This window comes from Ascaphus truei, chromosome 7, assembly GCF_040206685.1.
Source record: "Ascaphus truei isolate aAscTru1 chromosome 7, aAscTru1.hap1, whole genome shotgun sequence".
NCBI lineage: Eukaryota > Metazoa > Chordata > Amphibia > Anura > Ascaphidae > Ascaphus > Ascaphus truei.
Genome location: NC_134489.1, coordinates 35,477,963 through 35,499,112, shown reverse-complemented (window position 1 = coordinate 35,499,112; position 21,150 = coordinate 35,477,963). Strand labels below are relative to the sequence as shown.

General features: G+C 49.1%; 1 protein-coding gene across 7 annotated transcripts in view; it reads right to left on the bottom strand.

The window, feature by feature from the left end:
- ARHGEF11 (Rho guanine nucleotide exchange factor 11) overlaps positions 1 to 21,150 on the bottom strand; it is a 121,068-nt gene that overhangs the window by 50,807 nt on the left and 49,111 nt on the right. For 4 of the 7 annotated variants that reach the window (XM_075607656.1, XM_075607650.1, XM_075607653.1 and 1 more), the window contains 9 exons: positions 19,982 to 20,014; positions 18,055 to 18,069; positions 12,390 to 12,481; positions 10,025 to 10,123; positions 6,123 to 6,172; positions 4,627 to 4,684; positions 3,292 to 3,467; positions 2,828 to 2,899; positions 118 to 237 (listed from right to left, as the gene is read on the bottom strand). In XM_075607656.1, the coding sequence (XP_075463771.1) occupies positions 118 to 237; positions 2,828 to 2,899; positions 3,292 to 3,467; positions 4,627 to 4,684; positions 6,123 to 6,172; positions 10,025 to 10,123; positions 12,390 to 12,481; positions 18,055 to 18,069; positions 19,982 to 20,014 (715 nt within the window). The remainder of the gene's footprint in view (positions 1 to 117; positions 238 to 2,827; positions 2,900 to 3,291; positions 3,468 to 4,626; positions 4,685 to 6,122; positions 6,173 to 10,024; positions 10,124 to 12,389; positions 12,482 to 18,054; positions 18,070 to 19,981; positions 20,015 to 21,150) is intronic. The other 3 variants (XM_075607652.1, XM_075607654.1, XM_075607655.1) reach the window with 3 other exon arrangements.

The window sequence follows — 21,150 nt, the reverse complement described above, 5'->3', positions numbered from 1 at the left end:
GGATACATAGAAGAAACCAAAACATTCAGAATAGAGACACGTAAAAAAAATAATTTGGTTTGCGATACTTTGGTCTGTTCCACCCGAAAGTGTGACCTGATTTAATTTGTTGCTTACCCAATGACCAGTCGTTTCCTGCCTAATCTTGAGCTGCAGCTGGTAGACCCTCCTCCTAGCCCCCTCGATCTGTTCCTGCAGGTTTGGGTTGGGGCTTCGGTTATAAACTTCACAGAGACTCTGCCAAAAGGAGACAAAGCAGCCGTGAAAATCTACATGATAAGAGAAAACGTGCACTAATCCAGGACACACTCAGGTGTGCAATCAAGTAACACTCATGGGAGTTCATTTATTCTTCCAATCACCTATGTGACCTTGTAGGTTGACCTTGCAGCACAGAGATGGTCCTTCATCCGATCTGATGTAACTTCTTCTGTAACCTTTCCTGCATAAGACTAGAATACCTCTAAACTTACTCTCTCTGAAACACCTCGGCTGATACCAGTGCTTCAGGCAAACTACCTGCCCAACAATAACCCGAAAATATTACATTTACACTAAATATAAAATCGCCCTGTAAAAAATAAAATCAAACCCAGGCGTTTGGCTAAAGAGAAATCAAATAAAAATACCACTTGTCGGGACATTCGTAGGTCTGCATTTCCCCATTATCGCTTAGCATACAGTACTTCCACGGCAGCCAAGGATTATGGGTAATGACATGCAAATGAGCACAGAGTGTGTCACCTTTTGCTTTATGTCCATTTTAACATGGGAGCAGAGGAAGTAGAGACCTGAAACTCTATGCTGTGTGGCCCAATGTAATGTGCACCGATGGAGCTTCACTGTATTAACGAGCAGAAGGAACGGGGAGAGAAGCAGATAACCTGAGCCTGCAGGCAGCTTTAATAGCGCAAAGGGAGGAAAAAGCGCAGAATTTGCAAAATTCGTACTAGCCATGATACTTGAAAGAGTGCCTTCACTATATATATATACACAAGAGGTATTTTCTACACGTGTATCTTATTAGTGGGTAATATATATAGTTAATATAAAACTCTCAAGCCCCACGCTGGGCGCCAATTGTAACGGGACATGCCTTCCCTCCCATCTGATGTCTCATAAAGAGCTAATGTTATACTCTGAGTAACAGGTCACCTTGTTATGATGTTGCATTTGTGGAATGGCCCCACATTCTGAATAAGAATATAGTGGGTACAATAGAAAGGGGTCGAGAGTAGTATAAGATAAATCACTATGTGATATTTATTATAGCATAACAATAATGATAATAAAAATCCGTAACATAAAGCAGAGTGCGGTAATTGGTTACGTGTTTGCAAAAGATTACATACCAATCAGTCTCAAGATCGTCTCCCCGGCCTGTTCCCCACTTCCCTTAGGCAACGGTCCCAGAGGTCACTGCGGCGCGTGCACAGGCGAGAGCCGCAATCTGCGGTCCATTGTGGAGCGATGGGATGCGTGGCCATGACGGGGAGGGCGCGGCCATGATGGTCTACAATACCTGCACTCCTATTGGTCCACACGATCTGCCCTGCCATTGGCTGGCTCGCACACTACGTGATCGCGTCGCGGCAAAGGAAAGACAAAATTCTGGTCTTCCCTGCCAGCGAACGCGTCGCCGCGCTTTGCGCCCCCACACACACGGCGACTGGGGGGCGCCCAGTAGAGGGCTGTGCTGTGTGGCGTGCACGCCGTAGCGTGCGCCGCAGCAGCCACTGAGGACCTGGCCTCACATACTGTTTATTTACATCAGTTTGCTTGTTTGCTGCGTACTGGCACTACATCCATATTGCCAGTTTCTGGCAAATCTTTGCTCAGATGCAGCACCGTTTCTCTATATTCTGGCACATTTTTGCCACTTTTCGGCAGATTTTCGCCCGCTTCCAGCAAAAGAACGTATGACCTTTAGCAAACGAAATATGCATCTAATGTGCCAAGTTTTTTCTTCTTGTGGTTACCATTTCCTTGAAGCTATACGCTTCCGGCCTGAAAAGCTTCAGCACTAGCTGTTCTAGACATATTGCGGTTCCTCACCTCAAACTACAAGACAAAGTGTATATCAACGTAAAATAGAATTGTTCAATAGATTAACATAGATGAACTAATACAGCTGATTATATGAAATATGATTATATGAAAATATATATAATATATATATATATATATATAATATATATAATATATATAATATATATATATATATATATAATAATATAAATATATATATATATAAATATATATATATATATATCACACCCATCACAGATTTGCCCCTCTAGATTCCAACTCTCCCATCTTTAGTCCAAGGGTACTCAACCTCCAGTCTTCAAGCCCCCCTAACACGTCAGGTTTTCAGGATATCACTGCTTCAGCACAGGTGGCTCAATCAGAGGCTCAGTCGAATACTGAGCTCTGATTGAGCTACCTGTGCTGAAGCAGGGACCGATTGAGCCACTGATTTGAGGACTGGAGTTAAGAACCCCTGATCCAATCCACAAACATAGGTGGAACCAGCTGCACCTTGAGAGGGGGAGCAGCACACTGCAGCGATCACTGGATGTATCTGGCTTGTGAAAAGCAAGACACGCAATGTCAATATATCGTGAAATCCCCAAGGCAAAAAAACATTTGGGGGTGCTAAACAGACCCCCTTTTTTAAGCTCTCATTGCTAGCTATTTGTATTATTTGCTTTCTCGCACTTCAGGCCTTGGTCGAAAACGGTAGATTCAGGCTACACAGAATCTCATTTTCTCTGGCTGCCGGCTCCTCGTTTGGTAGGTTCTCTTAGCAGCCCCGGGGACCTACCTGCAGATCCGACTCTTCCTGTCGCAGCATGTTGCGTAGAATCTGCGTGGCGTGCTTCTGAACCTCGGGGTCCTGGAACAACAACACAACCCCTCTCATTACAGGTACAAGAGGAAAAAATATCCTCACAGCTCTGACTTTGCTGGACTGTCCCGGATTGTATGATTATATGACTGTATGTATTGCATGTCTATCTATATAGCGCCAAAAGTGTACTCAGCGCTTCACAAAGGACACAGTACAGGGAATTATAATAATACAATAAGCGCAGCAAAGTCAGACAACAGGAAAGGAAATCCCTCCCCCAAAGAGCTTACAATCTAAGTGGTATGATGGGAGACTTACAGAGACAGCAGGTGAGGGAGTAAGTGCTGTAGATAGCAGTGCTTGGCCACAATGGGTGGTAGGAGTGACTGTGGGTGTATATATCAAACCGCCCACAGCATCACCCCGCGGTGCCTTACCTGTAGTGGTTTAGGTCCCGTGATACGCTGTGGCGGCGGCAGAGGAGGGGGGGGTGGAGGCGGCATTGGTGACGTCAGCGTATTCCGAGGGGACGCAGAAGAGTTCTGGTGAAGGCCAGACATCCCCATAGAAGGGGGAGGGGACCCCAGCAGGGTGAGTGCAACGTAAGCGCCAGCTGATGGATTAAAACAAAGCGCGAGAGTTGCACATCGCAGTCTAAAAAACACACACAATTTATTAAACACACTGAGGTTAAATCTATTCCGCTTTTTAGAAAGATTTACCCAATACATTTGCTTATAATCTAGAAAGGAAGATAAGCTTTCTAAACTAAATCAAGTTCTCTAAAGCAGTAATCCCCCTGTATTCCTCCTTTTTTGTGTGCCTATTTTATTAGATGGGGATCGAGGAATCCCCAGAGCTGAACTCTCTGTCACAGTATTTCCAGCTATGGGAACCGGAGACACTTACTGCTGAAGGTAGCGGGCATCACTTCCTGGTTTAGCGCTGGGATTAAAGTCGCTGTCCAATAGGAAGCCGCTATGGATGACATGGCAGCTTTCTATTGGTCTGTGTAACACAAGAGACTTAAACGGCTATTTCCCCCCCTTGTAGGGTAGTCTAAGGCCGGTACATTCACCGGTAGGTATCTCATGAAACGGGGGGATATGGTGGCTGAAAATAGCTTGGTTCATCTCTGGGGACCCCCAGGTCTAACCCTGTAAAAAAAAAAAAAAAAACACAACTGAGCAGCCGGGATTGCGGCTTTAAATAGAAAGTGGAACCATTCGTTAGTCACAAAAAAAAAAAAGTAGTGTTTCCCTGGGGTTGTACATTAAGAATCAGTGCTGCTCTGCATCCCTTTGAACCATCATACTTTTACCACTAATGCGGTTAGTGTGTTCCATACACAAGAGCCGCACAGAATACACCAGCTGTGGTGAGTGGGAAAAAAGGATCGCGCGGGGTCACTGCTGCAGTCAGCACCCCAGAAAGAATAATACGAGGGTCGAATGACTTCTGTGGACATACTGAGCTGACCCAATACACCTTGTTCATTGATGGGTCAGTGGGTTAGAGTAGGGGTGTTCAACTCCAGTCCTCAAACCCCTTCCCCCCCGGCCACCCCCCCCCCAGTGAGCTTTTCAGGATATCTCTGCTTAAGCACAGGTGGCTCAATCAGAAGCTGAAACAGGGACTGATGGAGCCACCTGTGCTGAAGCAGGGATATCCTGAAAAACTGATCTGTTGCGAGGGGGCTTGAGGACTGGAGTTGAGTACCCCTGAGTTAGAGCAGCGAGCAGCTGCACTGTGGACACGGATTATTTACTCACATTTGATGAGCTTCACCACCTCGATATGAGAGCTGTTGGCCACCAGGGTGCCGTTCACCTACAGGGGGAAATCACAGAGATTTATTCAAGGCTGATGCCGGTATGGCAAAGGACAGTGAGGATTTAGTGGGGCGACACTGATCTTCTAGATGAGATCCTCCAAGCATTGCAAACATGGAGCAATTTTAGTTCTGACTTGTCAAATTTGCAATTCCTCTAACGTCTCTCTAAATCTTCCTCCATCCCTCTCGAATCGTAAGATCTGTGTGGCTAGGGATCACCTACCAAGAATACCGTCATGTTCTACTAGAGCTACGAAACGCGTTGGGTTAGTGGGTGACACTGAATAACGGGCAGCACGGATTCTCTTTTATGGCTGTACCCTAAGCCGATACTTGGCAACGTCATAGTCTACAGATCAAAGGTGGACGTTCAGAGGGTGAAGATTTCTTTGCATTACAGCCGGGCTTGCGATAAGTGAGGGCAATTGTGTGCCTTTAATTGACGCTTCAGTACTGCGTTGTACAGGATGGTGCTTTACTTGCCCTTTGATTTCTTGTTCTCAATGACCCTTAGGCTAAGGCCCCGGTATCTCCGCTGCAACGCGCGCCCGCGAGATTGGCGGTGCGTGCAGCCGATTCCCCGGTCTGCAGCTCACTGCAGGAAAAGAGACCGGGGAGGCGTGGCGGAGGAGTGACGGGGGCGCGGCCATGACGTCACCCGGCAGGTTCGCCCTCATTGGCTGAACCGCCGGGGGGCGTGCCTAGCGCTCGACGCGAGTCCTGCTCTCAATTCTATTGAGAGCAGGAGAAACTCTCGCCCCAGCGCTGCGGCCCCCCCTCGCAGCGGGCCCGGCGCCATTGAGGGGAGGGCTCTCGTGCGCGCAGCGTCCGCCACAGCGGGCGCTGCAGTAGGCAGCGGGGTCAAGGCCTTAGAGAGCTGCTGACATTGCAGATTTAAGATATGGTGCACTGTTTTATTACTGGGAAACTGTCATCATATTTATTTATAAAAAAGTGTTACCAGGAAGTAATACAGTGAGAGTTACCGCTCGTTTCCACGTATGTCCCGGGCACAGAGTTATAAAATACATGGTTACATTACAAGAACAGAGGTTATGCAGCCAATTCCCAGACATTTCATGGACAGATAGTCCATATTACGGACTTTTGATAAGCAAGTCCCCTTCTATTTTTACCCTGAATATATTTATAGAATACTTTATTCGCACTATTTTTCATTATTTCCCTTTACACACTTGGTGGGGGTTTCTATCGGTTGTAGGAGGTTTTTCGATGGCCCACGTTATTCTTCCTGTCTTTGCTTCTAAATTCTCCCATGTGCTTTTTGTTTAATGGACGCATTGTATTTCCCTGGATTCTGTTTTGTTGAGCGCTACGTACATACTTAGAACAGCGCAGAAGGTAACAGACATGTAGGGGAGAGAGGCGACTGCGTCGGCTGACATAACGGGTTTATATTTTAGAAGAACTCACCTTGACAATGCGGTCCCCCTCCTGCACCCCCGCCCGCATGGCTGCCCCACCTAAAACACAGCAAGGGACACCTTCAGGCTGACATACCACAGGACTAAGCAGAGAGAGATGCTGGTGCCTGTAATGCTTTACTGTGCAGGTAGATCTAGAAGCGCCTCTGCCGCCAGATCTAGAAGCGCCGGCGCAGGCAGATCTAGAAGCGCCGGCGCAGGCAGATCTAGAAGCGCCGGCGCAGGCAGATCTAGAAGCGCTGGCAGATCTAGAAGCGCCGGCGCAGGCGGATCTAGAAGCGCCGGCGCAGGCGGATCTAGAAGCGCCGGCGCAGGCGGATCTAGAAGCGCCGGCGCAGGCGGATCTAGAAGTGCCGGCGCAGGCAGATCTAGAAGCGCCGGCGCAGGCAGATCTAGAAGCGCCGGCGCAGACAGATCTAGAAGCGCCGGCGCAGGCAGATCTAGAAGAAGTGTCTGTGCAGCTAGATCTAGAAGCGTCTGTGCCGGTAGATCTAGAAGAACCTGTGCAGGTTGATCTAGAAGCGCCTGTGCAGGTAGATCTAGAAGTTTCTGTGCCGGTAGATAGCTATACAAAATCAATATAATGGCATAATGGGAGAAGTGAAACTGTGTCTGAAAAGAAGAGGAACAATAAAGTTGCAATAAGTTTTCTGGAGACACACAGTCTATGTACAGGTTTGAAACCTAAGTTACTTTCCACAGAAGAAATATCTAACACAAAAAGTATACATACAGTATGAATGGTGCCCACAGCACACACTTCTTCCTAGTAAGCACACATTATGCCCGGCGGGGTCTATCTGAAGTTGCTGACAATAGGAGTGCGCGCGAGAAAGTGTGAGAACGAGAGAATGAGAGAGTGCGCGCACGAGAGTATGAGAGAGTGCGCGCATGAGAGTATGAGAGAGTGCGCGCACGAGAGTATGAGAGAGTGCGCGCACGAGAGTATGAGAGAGTGCGCGCACGAGAGAATGAGAGTGCACGACAGAAGAGTGCGCGCAAGACAGAGAGTGCGCGCACGACAGAGAGTGCGCGCACGACAGAGAGTGCGCGCAAGACAGAGAGTGCGCGCAAGACAGAGAGTGCGCGCAAGACAGAGAGTGCGCGCAAGACAGAGAGTGCGCGCAAGACAGAGAGTGCACGCAAGACAGAGAGTGCGCGCAAGACAGAGAGTGCGCGCAAGACAGAGTGCGCGCAAGACAGAGAGTGCGCGCAAGACAGAGAGTGCGCGCAAGACAGAGAGTGCGCGCAAGACAGAGAGTGCGCGCAAGACAGAGAGTGCGCGCAAGACAGAGAGTGCGCGCAAGACAGAGAGTGCGCGCAAGACAGAGAGTGCGCGCAAGACAGAGAGTGCGCGCAAGACAGAGTGCGCGCAAGACAGAGTGCGCGCAAGACAGAGTGCGCGCAAGACAGAGTGCGCGCAAGACAGAGTGCGTGAGTGCGCGAGAGAGTGCGAGTGCGCGAGAGAGTGCGAGTGCGCGAGAGAGTGCGAGTGCGCGAGAGAGTGCGAGTGCGCGAGAGAGTGCGAGTGCGCGAGAGAGTGCGAGTGCGCGAGAGAGTGCGAGTGCGCGAGAGAGTGCGAGTGCGCGAGAGAGTGCGAGTGCGCGAGAGAGTGCGAGTGCGCGAGAGAGTGCGAGTGCGCGAGAGAGTGCGAGTGCGCGAGAGAGTGCGAGTGCGCGAGAGAGTGCGAGTGCGCGAGAGAGTGCGAGTGCGCGAGAGAGTGCGAGTGCGCGAGAGAGTGCGAGTGCGCGAGTGCGCGAGTGCGCGAGAGAGTGCGAGTGCGCGAGAGAGATTGTGAGTGTGAGAGTGCGCGAGAGAGTGCGAGTGAGAGTGCGAGTGCGAGTGAGAGTGTGCAAGTGCGAGTGCGAGTGCGCGAGAGAGTGCGAGTGCGACAGAGTGCGAGTGCGAGTGAGAGTGCGAGTGCGAGTGTGCAAGTGCGAGCGAGTGTGTGAGTGCGCGAGAGAGCGCGCGAGAGAGCGTCAATGTGTGAGCGCGAGTGTGAGAGCGTGTGTGCATGTGTGCGTGTGTGCGTGTGTGTGTGTGTGTGTGTGTGTGTGTGTGTGTGAGAGAGTGCGTTTGTCAGAGCGTGTGTGTGAGAGCGTGTGTGTGTGAGAGCGTTTGTGACAGCGTGTGTGTGTGTGAGAGCGTGTGTGTGTGTGAGAGCATGTGAGTGAGAGTGTGAGTGAGAGCGTGTGTGTGTGAGCATGTGTGTGTGTGAGAGGGTGTGAGAGCGTGCGTGTGTGAGAGCGTGCGTGTGTGAGAACGTGCGTGTGTGAGAGTGCGAGTGAGTGCGAGTGGAGTGTGAGTGCGAGTGCGGGTGTGGAGTGTGAGTGTGGAGTGTGGGCGCAAGCATGAGTGAGTACAAGTGGAGTGCAAGCGTGAGTGAGTACAAGTAGAGTGCGAGAATGAGTGCGAGCGAGTGTGGAGTGCAAGTACGAGCATGAGTGAGTGCGAATGAGTGGAGTGCGAGCGCAAGCGTGAGTGAGTACAAGTGGAGTGCAAGCATGAGTGAGTGTGAGTGCGGAGTGCGAGCGTGCGTACGACTGGAGTGCGAGCGTGCGACTGGATCGCGACTGGAGTGCGAGCGTGCGTACGACTGGAGTGCGAGCGTGCGACTGGAGTGCGACTGGAGTGCGAGCGTGCGTGCGACTGGAGTGCGAGCGTGCGTGCGACTGGAGTGCGACTGGAGTGCGAGCGTGCGTGCGACTGGAGTGCGAGCGTGCATGCGACTGGAGTGCGAGCGCAGCGCGACTGGAGTGCGAGCGCAGCGCGACTGGAGTGCGAGCGCAGCGCGACTGGAGTGCGAGCGCAGCGCGACTGGAGTGCGAGCGCAGCGCGACTGGAGTGCGAGCGCAGCGCGACTGGAGTTTGAGAGAGCGCGTCTGCGTGCGTGCGAGAGCGCGTCTGCGTGCGTGCGTCTGCGTGCGTGCGAGAGCGCGTCTGCGTGCGTGCGAGAGCGCGTCTGCGTGCGTGCGAGAGCGCGTCTGCGTGCGTGCGAGAGCGCGTCTGCGTGCGTGACAGAGCGCGTCTGCGTGCGTGACAGAGCGCGACTGCGTGCGTGACAGAGCGCGTCTGCGTGCGTGACAGAGCGCGTCTGCGTGCGTGACAGAGCGAGTCTGCGTGCGTGACAGAGCGCGTCTGCGTGCGTGACAGAGCGCGTCTGCGTGCGTGACAGAGCGCGTCTGCGTGCGTGACAGAGCGCGTCTGCGTGCGTGACAGAGCGCGTCTGCGTGCGTGAGAGCGCGTAAGCGTGCGTGAGAGCGCGTCTGCGTCCGTGAGAGAGCGCGTCTGCGTGCGTGAGAGAGCGTGTCTGTGCGTGCGTGAGAGAGCGAGTCTGTGCGTGAGAGAGCGCGTCTGTGCAAGGAGAGCGAGTCTGTGCGTGATAGAGCGAGTCTGTGCGTGAGAGAGCGCGTCGGTGCGTGAGAGATCGCGTCGGTGCGTGAGAGAGCGCACCTGTGCGAGTGTGAGAGAGAGTTTGAGAGAGAGAGAGTGAAAGAGAATGAGTGTGAAAGAGAGAGTGAGAGAGTGAGTGAGTGTGTGAGAGAGAGAGAGAGGGAGAATGAGAGTGTGAGAGAGAGTGTGAGTGAGAGTGTGTGAGTGAGAGAGAGTGTGAGTGAGAGAGTGTGAGTGAGAGTGTGAGTGAGTGAGAGTGTGAGTGAGAGAGTGTGAGTGAGAGAGAGTGTGAGTGAGTGTGAGTGAGTGAGTGTATGGAGAGGGAACCAGTAGAATAACACCACGTGGAATATACAATAAACTTCCTACAGAAAGGTCTCGGCACACAGAGGAATGTACAATAACAATGTGTCAGTAACAATGTCATCTTCCTGTGAGGCTCGGCACGCACATACTGCATAATATGTTCCAAGCATGTAATAGAGAGAGTGCTCTCACCCGGCCGGACCGACTGGACCAGGACAATTCGGTCTCCGCTGACCGTGAAGCCAAATCCATTCTGATCCCTCTGAACGATGACGCATCGCTGGACCAATCCTACGGGACACAACATCCCAATGTCAGGACAGGCTGCAGTCCCCCATCTCACCAGTAGAGGAGACATTTACCCAGGAGCTACACTAGCAAATCTGTATTTTTTCTGCAGCAGTTATAATGAGTGTATAATGATGCCGAGTACTTATAGAATGTACACTGCCAGCCCCCGAACACCTGCTACCGCCTGAGTGAGCCCAAATACAGGCACATTCCAGACGTCCCTTGTGTGTGGTGACAACTACAATGGCACAGATTTACTAAATGGTGCTATCCCTTCGCACCCTCTGAGACCAATTCCGGGGGGAAAGTAAGGCGGGCTAAATTAGCATTGTTAATTAAAATAGGGGGCGAAATATTTACAGTATAGTGAAGATGTGCCTGCAGGGTAAATGGGTGGGAAGCAGTAGATCTGTGAATGTGATGGGGATATACGGGCGAGGGCTCGGCACCGGGCGAGGAACATGGTGTTTGGGGAAAATAAACGCCTTATTTTGCAGCTTCGCCAGAACTTGTTGCCTTTTATTCTAAAAGAAAGGTCTTGCATCTTTCTGTATCGTTTGTTTTGGGGCTAAAATCTTGGCTGGAGAGGATTGAGGGGCTGTGGTAACTTGCATATTACAGCTTTTATACCATCCACCATAGGACATCCATGTATTACAGCTTTTATCCCAAACATCATGGGATATCCCTGTAATACAGCGCTTATCACATACACCATAGGATATCCCTGTATTACAGCTCTTATTCTCTGTATTACAGAGCTTCTCCCATACAGAGCTCTATGAAGTATCCACTAACATCTGCCAGGATGGAGGATGGTAAATCAGCATGTATTCCCGGTCTCTCACACACGTTAGAATGAAGGTTACCTGTCCTGTCCTGGTGTATATGAGGAGCATGTATTCCCGGTCTCACACATACAGGTTAGAATGAAGGTTACCTGTCCTGTCCTGGTGTATATAAGGAGCATGTATTCCCGGTCACACACACACAGGTTAGAATGAAGGTTACCTGTCCTGTCCTGGTGTATATGAGGAGCATGTATTCCCAGTCTCACACACACAGGTTAGAATGAAGGTTACCTGTCCTGTCCTGGTGTATATGAGGAGCATGTATTGCCGGTCTCACACACACACACACAGGTTAGAATGAAGGTTACCTCTCCTGTCCTGGTATATATGAGGAGCATGTATTCCCGGTCTCACACATACAGGTTAGAATGAAGGTTACCTGTCCTGTCCCGATGTATATGAGGAGCATGTATTCCCGGTCTCACACACACAGGTTAGAATGAAGGTTACCTGTCCTGTCCTGGTGTATATGAGGAGCATGTATTCCCGGTCTCACACACACACACACACAGGTTAGAATGAAGGTTACCTGTCCTGTCCTGGTGTATATGAGGAGCATGTATTCCCGGTCTCACACACACAGGTTAGAATGAAGGTTACCTGTCCTGTCCTGGTGTATATGAGGAGCATGTATTCCCGGTCTCACACACACACACAGGTTAGAATGAAGGTTACCTGTCCTGTCCTGGTGTATATGACGAGCATGTATTCCCGGTCTCACAACACACAGGTTAGAATGAAGGTTACCTGTCCTGTCCTGGTGTATATGAGGAGCATGTATTCCCGGTCTCACACACACACACAGGTTAGAATGAAGGTTACCTGTCCAGTCCTGGTATATATGAGGAGCATGTATTCCCGGTCTCACACATACAGGTTAGAATGAAGGTTACCTGTCCTGGTGTATATGAGGAGCATGTATTCCCGGTCTCACACACACATACAGGTTAGAATGAAGGTTACCTGTCCTGTCCTGTCCTGGTGTATATGAGGAGCATGTATTCCCGGTCTCACACACACATACAGGTTAGAATGAAGGTTACCTGTCCTGTCCTGTCCTGGTGTATATGAGGAGCATGTATTCCCGGTCTCACACACACACACAGGTTAGAATGAAGGTTACCTGTCCTGTCCTGGTGTATATGAGGAGCATGTATTCCCGGTCTCACACACACACAGGTTAGAATGAAGGTTACCTGTCCTGTCCTGGTGTATATGAGGAGCATGTATTCCCGGTCTCACACACACACAGGTTAGAATGAAGGTTACCTGTCCTGTCCTGGTGTATATGAGGAGCATGTATTCCCGGTCTCACACACACACACAGGTTAGAATGAAGGTTACCTGTCCTGTCCTGGTGTATATGAGGCGCATGTATTCCCGGTCACACACATACAGGTTAGAATGAAGGTTACCTGTTGACTCATTATAATCGGAAGGCGGGCGATGGTGTCCCGGAGACCGGCGCTCTGCTGTTCCATCACTCACAGAGGACAAACTGTTCAACCTGGAAAGCAAGCGGGCGATTAGCACGGAGGACACGCCCCACCACACAACAAGATGCCCCCACTTCCACTCAGCAAGATATACAAGAAAGCGCTCACCCACACAACAAACTTTCTATTTTTTTTTTTTTACTTTATATTTTGCAGACGCATCAAAATACAAATGCAGGAATAATGTGAATGGATGACACCAATTGCAGGGATAGCACTTTAGTAGTTACGTGGAAAGATGGTAGAGGTCTGCGACGCGGCTTTTGTGTGGGAAAAGGGGAGAATGCTAAAGACGGCACCAAACCCGATGAGTTAATATTTGTAACTGGATCAGAAAACGGAGAAACAACCAATCTTGCAGCTTACTTCATATTAAAATAGGGTAAGGCCGAGTCCATAGAAGGACAGGCCGTACTGAGGCGTGCGGACGCTCAGCGCTGAGCCCCTGCATCCTCAATGAAGATGCCTTGAGAGGGGGCTCGCGCGAGCGTCCGCAGGCGTGCGGAGGCTTTGGCGTTTTCAGACGAGCGCCAAGCTGTTTTTCAGCGCGCTGTCGGCTGAAAACCTCCAATGAGAGCGGGGCTGCGTCAGCGTCGTGACGTCGGCGCCGTGACGTTGACGTCAGTGCGTCGCGGGCGATTGGCCCAACGACATCACTGCCCCGCCTCCCTCAGTCTCCCCCCACCTCCGATCGCAGACGCTGGCTCGCCTGTATGTGCGTGGAATCGCACAGCTTCTGCAGGCGAGCCTCAGCGTCAGAGCAGTGCAGCACGGCTCCCCCCCTCTATGGCCCGGGCCTAAGAAGCAAAAGGTGACACTGTGCGCTCATTTTGCATGTCATTTCCCAGAATCCTTAGCTGCAGAGGAAGCCCTGTATGATCACATAATGGGACAGGCAGAGTTGCAGACCTGTCTGAGACGTGTGAATGTACCACGAGTGGGATTTGCATTTGCTATTTTACATAATCACGGAGGCAGAAATTCTAAACCCTCCATAAAAATAAAAATGAGTAAAGGCTTAAACATTCTGCGCTTCCTTTTTATAAACAAATACAAAGAACGCTTTCCCTTCCTTGTGTATAAAACTCATACAGCAAAGGGACAAATAGCATAAAAAACACGGCATGCTGTTTGCATTAAGCGGCCTATTAAATAGATAAATCCTGCTGCGGTTATAATTCAGTGTTCGCACCAGTGGCGGGATTTCTGCCGGCCAGGGAAGGCGCACAAGTTTTTAGAGGGCCTTCAAAAGATTATTTCATTTTTTTTATTATTCAAAATAATACTATTTCACATCAATATTTCCCTAAAAGCAGAAGATTTACTGCGGATCCCAAAAGAAAAAAACAGGAGGAAAAAAAAAATTAAATGTCCGCTTAAACTTGTGGGCATTGCTGGAAAAGGTTAACCCTTCGCCGCCTGCATTGCTTTGTACGCCCGCTTGGCAGCAGTGTTAATAGATGTGAGCGGGTGAAGAGAATAGACGGATACGGTTGGCAAGCCGCCTTTATTAGTCTAGAGGCTGTTCAAGTTTGCTAAAGTCACCATGGGGTGTAGGGTAGTTGGGGGGGAGGGGAGGGTATATTTTGGGTGAAGCATCGGAGTCAAGGAGGGGAATCAGAAAAGAGATTGTGGGAACTGCGGAATGAAAATGTAAGATAGCCCAAATTAGAATGCCCCCTGACACTGCCAGAGTCTCTAACCCATTCACTGCTAGCTTCTCTAACCCATTCACTGCTAGCTTCTCTAACCCATTCACTGCTAGCTTCTCTAACCCATTCACTGCTAGCTTCTCTAACCCATTCACTGCTAGCTTCTCTAACCCATTCACTGCTAGCTTCTCTAACCCATTCACTGCTAACTTCTCTAACCCATTCACTGCTAGCTTCTCTAACCCATTCACTGCTAGCTTCTCTAACCCATTCACTGCTAGCTTCTCTAACCCATTCACTGCTAGCTTCTCTAACCCATTCACTGCTAGCTTCTCTAACCCATTCACTGCTAGCTTCTCTAACCCATTCACTGCTAGCTTCTCTAACCCATTCACTGCTAGCTTCTCTAACCCATTCACTGCTTGCTTCTCTAACCCATTCACTGCTAGCTTCTCTAACCCATTCACTGCTAGCTTCTCTAACCCATTCACTGCTAACTTCTCTAACCCATTCACTGCTAGCTTCTCTAACCCATTCACTGCTAGCTTCTCTAACCCATTCACTGCTAGCTTCTCTAACCCATTCACTGCTAGCTTCTCTAACCCATTCACTGCTAGCTTCTCTAACCCATTCACTGCTAGCTTCTCTAACCCATTCACTGCTAGCTTCTCTAACCCATTCACTGCTAGCTTCTCTAACCCATTCAGAGCTGGAGAGACCGGCAGGATCTCGTGTGGCTGGCCTCTCTCCTGCTACATCTTGAACAGGATAACTCAGATTTTTAAGAGGGTGCCCTATTGAAATCTATGGAGGGGGGGGGGGGGTTTATATTAGTGCAGGGGTGCTCAACTCCAGTCCTCAAGACCCCTCCAACAGGTCAGGTTTTAAGGTTATCCCTGCTTCAGCACAGGCGGCTCAATCAGTGGCTCGCCAACTGTGCTGAAGCAGGGATATCCAGAAAATCCGACCTGTTGGGAGAGTTCTTAAGTACAGGAGTTGGTCACCCCGGTGTTACAGGGTGATCCCACTGAAGTATATGGTTGGTGTCACCTGATGTGTCGGATGGTGATTCTAAATACTAAAAAGGATGATGACATTAAATGTGGTAAAGGAACAGCCCACCCTAACCTCTAATTTTATTTACAGGGTGGGACCTGGGGGGTCCTCCAGAGCTGAATGACACTTCTCCTCTCCTCTCCCTCCCTCCCCCCCTCCCTCCCCCCCTCCCCCCCGAGATACTTCCCAGGGAATTTAGTGTTACGTCCTGTTTTTTTTTTTGTTTTGGTTTTTTTTTAAAGGGGATTTAACTGGCCATCCAATAGGAATCCACAACCAATGATGTTGCAGCTTCCTATTGGCCAGAGATTTGACAGCCATTTGATTGGCCCAACGGGATATTTAAACCAGGTAACCATCCCTGAAACCAGGAAAGAATAAAACAGTACGAGGAACTGCCGATTTAAAGTCTGGTTTCCGAATACTATAAGGATGATCTAATTGACGTCTATAGTCACCTGGTATGTACGAAAGGGTGATACCCCTGAAGCCTATGATGTAATCGCGCGTGTGAGCAGCTGATTCTATAGAACCCTCTGGGCTCATCGGATATGAAGGTCAATTAAAAGATAACAAAACTTGAAACAAACCTACAGTTCCCCCGGCTCAGTACCGCTCCTGGTGTCCAGCTCAGCAAGTTCCATACATCCCACTATGCGGTACCACATCTTTCTTACCCCCACATATACAATTCTCCCACAAACACAGGGTGCATGTAAAGTGAAGGCTACTGCATAGTGTGGCTTTTGAGAATACAAGACAAAAATAAAACGTGACCGAGTCAGAAGCACCGTTCCCAACCCCCTGATCCCACGTTCCCAACCCCCTGATCCCACGTTCCCAACCCCCTGATCCCACGTTCCCAACCCCCTGATCCCACGTTCACAACCCATTGATCCCACGTTCACAACCCACTGATCCCACGTTCCCAAACCCACTGATCCCACGTTCCCAACCAACTGATCCCACGTTCCCAACCCACTGATCCCACATTCCCAACCCACTGATCCCACGTTCCCAACCCACTGATCCCACGTTCCCAAGCCACTGATCCCACCAAGAGTGGAATTACTGCTCAATGATCTTGAGAGAGAGGAGAGGGGAGAGAGAGGGGAGAGAGAGGGGAGAGAGAGGGGAGAGAGAGGGGAGAGAGAGGAGGGAGAGAAGAGAGGTGAGGGATCATTGGATAAAGAAGGAATCTAACATATGCATCCTGTGAAAGTCAATGGAGAAAACTGGTGGTTTCATTTAAATCTTTGGGGTCATCTCATGTTTTAATCTAAAAGGATAATCAGCGTGATCCCTTTTAATATGCTAGACCCGGGGTGAGCAACTCAGTCCTCAATGGCCACCAACAGGCCAGGTTTTTAGAATATCCCTGCTTCAGCGCAGGTGGCTCAATTACACACACCTGTGCTGAAGCAGGGCTATCCTAAAAAAACGGACCTGTTGGTGGCCCTTGAGGACTGGAGTTGGCCACCCCATGTCCAGCATATGAAGGACGCCAACCCTAAACGTGCGCCAACCCTAAACGTGCGCGTGAACGTGTGTGTGTAAAACAGTTGACGGAAAGTGGAAAACAAAATGAGCATTAGCGCAGAAGATTAAAGGAGAAGGGGAGATGAAAAACGAAACATGGAACAAAAAGTAGAAAGCCGGCATCCAGTGCTTTTAAGCAGACAGCTTTTTGCATTCTTTAAATTCTTTAACAAGTCCCTGGGTAAGAATGTGCAGCAGGAACTCCGAGAGAACGTTACAGAAACACAGGCCTACGTCTAACCTTCAGGGCAGGCGACACCCCACACGCAGGGAGTATTCCTTTAGAATTGGTTTTATTTTTTAAAGACCTTCTTCAGAAACACACACACACTACTCATTGTGTCTTCACCCTGCTCCTTCTAGATCCGGGGTGCTCAACTCCAGTCCTCAAGCCACCCCCTCCGCCTCCTCCCTCCCCAGCAGGTCAGGTTTTCAGGAGATCCAGCTTCAGCACAGGTGGCTCAATCAGAGGCATTGAGCCACCTGTGCTGAAGCAGGGGCTGATTGAGCCACTTGAATAACTGTAGTTGCAACCTTGGCAGATCGTTTACGGTACAGTAAGCTTCGGCCATCAGATACCAATGTCATTTAACAGAACTTCCTCTTTCCTGGATGACTGGTAGACAGGACGTTTCTATGCTGAATTTTATTATTATTATTATTATTATTGTTATTATTAAACCACACCCCTTTCCTGCGGTCACCCAAGGGCCCCCGTCACAGGCAGAGAGAGGTGGCAGCAGAGAGATGCAGAACACCGAACAAGGCAGCACATAGAAACCATCAAATCCATTACTTGCAATGGATTTACCCGGATTTCTTCCTTGATAGAGGTTTCGTTATATATTGAAACACACCGGTATTCCTTTCCTTGGAAACATTCAGGTCACCTTTTATTCCTAAGTGGGGTGTAACCTGCTTTTAACACTTCCCCTGCCAGAGTTTCCATCGCGCTGCAAAGGACATGTATACATGCAAATCAGATATGCACCGTTTAAACCAGAGGTAGCCAACTCCAGTCCTCAAGAGCCACCAACAGGTCAGGTTTTCAGGATATCCCTGCTTCATCACAGGTGGTGCAGCCATAATAACCGAGTCACTGATTGAAATCACCTGTGCTGAAGCAGGGATATGCAGAAAACCTGACCATTGATGGCCCTTGAGGACTGGAGTTGGCCACCCCTGGGTTAAAAGATCAAGTGTATACTGTGCTGTAGGTGTTCCAATGGTATAAGACCCAAATATCCAGGTATAGCTTTAACTGCACATACAGAGAGCCAAAGCAGTGTGTATGTACTGGGAGATACATGCAACACAGGTGGAAGAGCACAGCTTACCAGGCTGCAATAGGGCTGTAGGAGGATGGCAGCAGGGTATAATGCACAAGAGAAAGACAGACAATCGAGTTAGTTTACATACAACAAATGATCGAACCTAAGAGACTTTCCCACCACAAAATGATAGTAACAGGCGTGTGTTCCTACCAACAGGAGTGCTGGGGTTAACCCTGATCGTTATGCTGACCTGCCAGGCTAACTGCACGCGTGTATCAGCTGAAGCCTCCCAAGCAAACCCACCTACCAATAACTCTAGGACACGGGGTGGTCAACTCCAGTCCTCAAGGGCCACCAACAGGCCATGTATTGGGGATATCCCTGCTTCAGCACAGGTGGCTTAATCAGTGGCACACTCAGAATGACGGAGCCACCTGTGCTGAAGCAGGGATATCCACAATACCTGGCCTGTTGGTGGCCTTTGAGGACTGGAGTTGGCCACCTCTGCTCTAGGAGATGGTAAACAGAAGTTGGGATCAGTGGCATCAACCTATATGTCTCTGAAGACCAGAATTATCCCCAACCATGTGCCGGTTCCTGGTAATATCACCGTACTGATCCCCTTGCTCTGCAGCAAGGGATGCTGGGAGATATACTTCTGCTCCTGATAGGATCAGTGGTGGGATTCTGCCGGTTCGCGCAAACCTGTTACTAAAATTTCACAAGTTCGCCGAACCGATGCGTAATTGGCGGGCGGCGTCTGACAGCATCTTCCGGCATCTATTTCCCTGCAATGCCTCTTAATATGGCCGCGCGGCGTCAAATGGCGCCGCTTTGCATGCCAACGGGAAAGCCGCGTGACGCAGCCGCATCAAGTGACGTCCGTTGCCATGGCAACGAGACGCTACGTGATGACGTTACGCGGCTTCCGTTGTCTTGGCAACGCGGCATCATGTGACGCCACGTGGCCATTTTGAGAGGCGTGGCAGGGAAATAGATGCCAGGAGATGCTGTTAGACGCCGCCCCCCCAGGTAAGAACCGGTTGTTAAAAAAAATTAATCACACCACTAACTATCAATACTAAACTATCAATGGTGTGGAGTTTATAGGGGTCTGCATCTGTGAAGGGGGATTGTGGGTGTTTTTGTGGAAATGGCTGTATATTGGAAAGTCAGTGTGTCAGGTTTGTCTTTATGTCCCATTGCAAAATCAAGTAATAAGAGTTTGTTTAAATGAAAAGGTTTAAAATCACCGATTTAAATAAATCACTGTTCTCTATGAAATTCTTTATATTTATTTTATTTATAAAATGTGATTACCAGGAAGTAATACAGTGAGAGTTACCTCTCGTTTCCACGTATGTCCTGGGCACAGCGTTATGATGACAGATACATGGTTACATTACATGAACAGGGCGATACCTTATATTTACAGATATTTCATGGACAGATAAAGATAATACTGTACTGTACAGGTTATAGGCGAATGTAACAGTTACAGAGCAGATAGAAATGTGAGACGGCTTTAATGATGGAAGAACTTAGACCGGTGGCGGCTGTGAGAGTCTCCGGTAATGGATGTCCCAGGCACCGGGAGAGCAAATCAGATGTCAAAAAGCATCCGGATGTTCAACCACAATAAGCAAACGAAGGAAGCATTATACCACCTGTGTGTGCAGCCACCACGGAGGTGAAATCAGAATTAGAAGAACATTGGCGAGTCAGCCAAGTTTGGGGTTTTCTGTGACCATACTGTCTACTCCAACCACACTTAACTCTTGGCGGCTGTACACTATAAGTCTAACATACTATGTACAGATCTCACTGTATTTACTCACACACAGCGTACGTTGTAAGCTTTTTGGTGCAGCAATTCCTTTCCTCAATATTTCTCTGTTTTCTGTTCCCCTTACTGTCCTCCAGTTCCCTGTATCCTAATACCTACATAAATAAACTCTTCTAAGCTACGTGTACCCACCAATATACATACCTGGGCAAATGAGGGTGGCGTTTAGAGGCTGCTCTGTTACCGGGCAAATGACAGAGGGAGGACAGCGTGATGTGACGGTGACAGACAGCAAATTCCGAGAAGGCAACAAGAAAAAAACGAAACAGACATGACAAGGGACACTGAGAATGATCAGACGCACACAGACATGGCCAGGCACATTGTTCTGGTACAGTCCAGTATACACCCAGCCTTGCACAAAGCCCATATTCTAACTCCTGGGTTGTAGAGAGAGCAAAGTGAGACCTATATACAGGAAGACATGAGGTATACACAGTCTATATATATCTATATATAGTGTATATATATATATACAGGTATATATATAGTGATGATCTACTTAAGAACGATCACCCTGGTGATATATGTCACTGTTCAGTCGTCAGAAAGGAAGAAGATTCACATTTGGAACAGATTATCGAAAAACTCAATAGCGGCCATTTCTAAACGTGTATTTGTAACAGCCCCGATGATCGCTCCTTTGTAATCGCTCCTCTGCCAGGTATGAGAGCCCCTAACATGGGAAGCATGCAGTGTATTATATGCAATGTTGTGTACTGTGCTAATAATTCCATGTTAGTGTGTCACTTACACAAGCACATTTAAGTACAGGTATATATGTATGTGTGTACATACATACACACACACACACACACACACACACACACACACACACACACACACACACACACACACACACACTGTGTATATATGTATGTGCGCGCACACATACACACACACACACAGTAAATAAAAATATCACACATTCACATATCTCAGACAGGTTTCCATCCTTGCCCTTCCCCATTATCTCTCAGCATCTAGTGCTTCCACTCCAGCTAGGGATTCTGGGTAATGACATGCAAATTAGTGTGCATGTGTGTATCTAGATCTATACACACACACACACTTCTGAAGAAGTCTGCACACTTCCAAATGCTTCCTTTACTTAGAGGTGGATTATGGGGATATTAATGTTTATTGGGTTTCTGCTGTCAAACACCCTCTTAATCCCTCCCAGACCCTAATCCAGAAACCCTACTAAATACATGAGCGCAGGAACCACCTCTATGTGCAGGATATCAGGGACGGTCTCTGCATGTCGGATGGTTACATTGCATGGTCCAAAAAACAATCTGCGGGAAACTGGA